At 48.3% G+C, this 1,587-nt stretch overlaps 1 protein-coding gene across 1 annotated transcript; it reads right to left on the reverse strand.

Moving 5' to 3' along the window:
- Positions 1-245: 245 nt before the first annotated feature.
- On the reverse strand, positions 246-995 carry FOIG_16913 (uncharacterized protein; the record flags this gene model as incomplete). The annotated part of the gene is made up of 1 exon (XM_031218393.1): positions 246-995. Exon 1 carries the CDS (start codon positions 405-407, stop codon positions 246-248), a length of 162 nt encoding a protein of 53 aa, XP_031051893.1. The 5' UTR covers positions 408-995.
- Positions 996-1,587: the final 592 nt, after the last annotated feature.

A 1,587-nucleotide genomic window follows, 5' to 3' on the forward strand; every position in this document is an offset into this window, starting at 1 on the left:
AGTCTTGACATAGATTGTCAGGCGCAAAGTCGTGAAGGTGTAATGTCAAGGCACCGTTTACAGGGTTCTTGTTGGCGTCTCGAAAGGGCTAAATCAGTCAGCTTGTTCCTTTCACGTACGGTGTTGAAAGATATACCTGTGGCTGAACAACTTGCTCAATGTCCATGTCAACTCCATCACCATTTTGTGCTGGGCTGAATGTGGGCTTCCACACTGATATGGTGGACTCTTTGTCTTCATTGAGATCAATGCCAAGAACCACTTTGATCTGTCCATCGGTATAATAGATGTACCGTTTGGCAATCCGTCGCAACTCCTTCGCGTCTTGAGTCAATGCAACCTCGACAACTAAGCCAGGGTATCGGGCTTCGTGATGCTCGAACTGCGCATCCGGTTGTTGTTCCCATTTGTCATCGCCATCGTTCAGAAGAACACGAGAGGACAAAGCATTGTCGATGCTCTCGGTGAAGGCGCGAGCTTGTCGGTTCTGGCGTCCGATTTCGCGAATTTTATTCAAGATAGCGCTTCCAAAGAATGAAATGAATAAGTCGTGGAGCGCGGAAGGCATGCGAAAGCTGATAAGTTGACGTCGAGGGTTGTAATCGAAGCGTCGAAAGGTAGCCTGGATCTCGTCGTGAAGGCGGGTGTAATCAGCCTTGCTAAGGTGAAAATTCGTCAGCGGCGAGTAGTCGCCAGTCCTACAATTGCGCTTGAACTCGACAAGCCCTTGGGGTAGTTCATCAGCGGTAGCGGTCGAGGCCCGTTTGCGTTCGTCAGAGGCTGGAGGCGAAGGCAGAGACTTGCGCTCGCGCGGGGTGACCCTTCGATGGTACTTGACGGGATGCGAAAGAGGCGCCTTTGGTGAAGATTCGGGTGATGGATGATGCGTATCGTCCATGCTTGGAGTGCACGCGCGTGGGAAAGCGATGCGCTGCGCTGTGATGATGGTGATCGTGTGTTTAGGTTTGGATTGAATGATGAGGGCGGAGCGCGTTGAGAAGTGGGTTGCTACAGCGTTATCTTATCAGCGCGGTGGTGACTCAGGCCAACGTGTACCTTGGCCAATCAGAGTTCTCTGCCAGCCACAGCCGCTTGCAACAGCTACAATAGCATCAACAGTGAAATTCCCACTAACTTCAAAAGCTTTAATTACGCTCAAGTTCAAGGTAATATAAGTTTTATAAGTTCATGAAGTTCGCAAATTCTCATTAGCGTATACGATAAGCAAGCGAGACAGACAAGCGAGCGAGGCACCCCACTTTTTACCTTCAAAGCTTATTTTTAAAACATCACTCAAATTGTCTGTAGACATATGTAAGCTATGATTATGAAACCCGAGGTGTTTTCTTAACAGTTACTATCCATCACTTAGACTTGGGTAGTCCGGTAGTCTATCATTGCAGTGATCGTCAGAACAATTGCCACTCGAGCTTCCCAACTCACCGGTCCTTTGAACATGCCACTAACTGATTGCATGTGGAGGTGGACTTTTGATAACGTGGTTGATAGGCATGCTGACCGGACAAGTATGCTGACCAGAAATCTCAACCATTTGGCTTTATATTGGTATAAAACCACCACAAACTA

The sequence above is a fragment of the Fusarium odoratissimum genome (genome assembly GCF_000260195.1).
Source record: "Fusarium odoratissimum NRRL 54006 unplaced genomic scaffold supercont1.314, whole genome shotgun sequence".
Lineage (NCBI taxonomy): Eukaryota > Fungi > Ascomycota > Sordariomycetes > Hypocreales > Nectriaceae > Fusarium > Fusarium odoratissimum.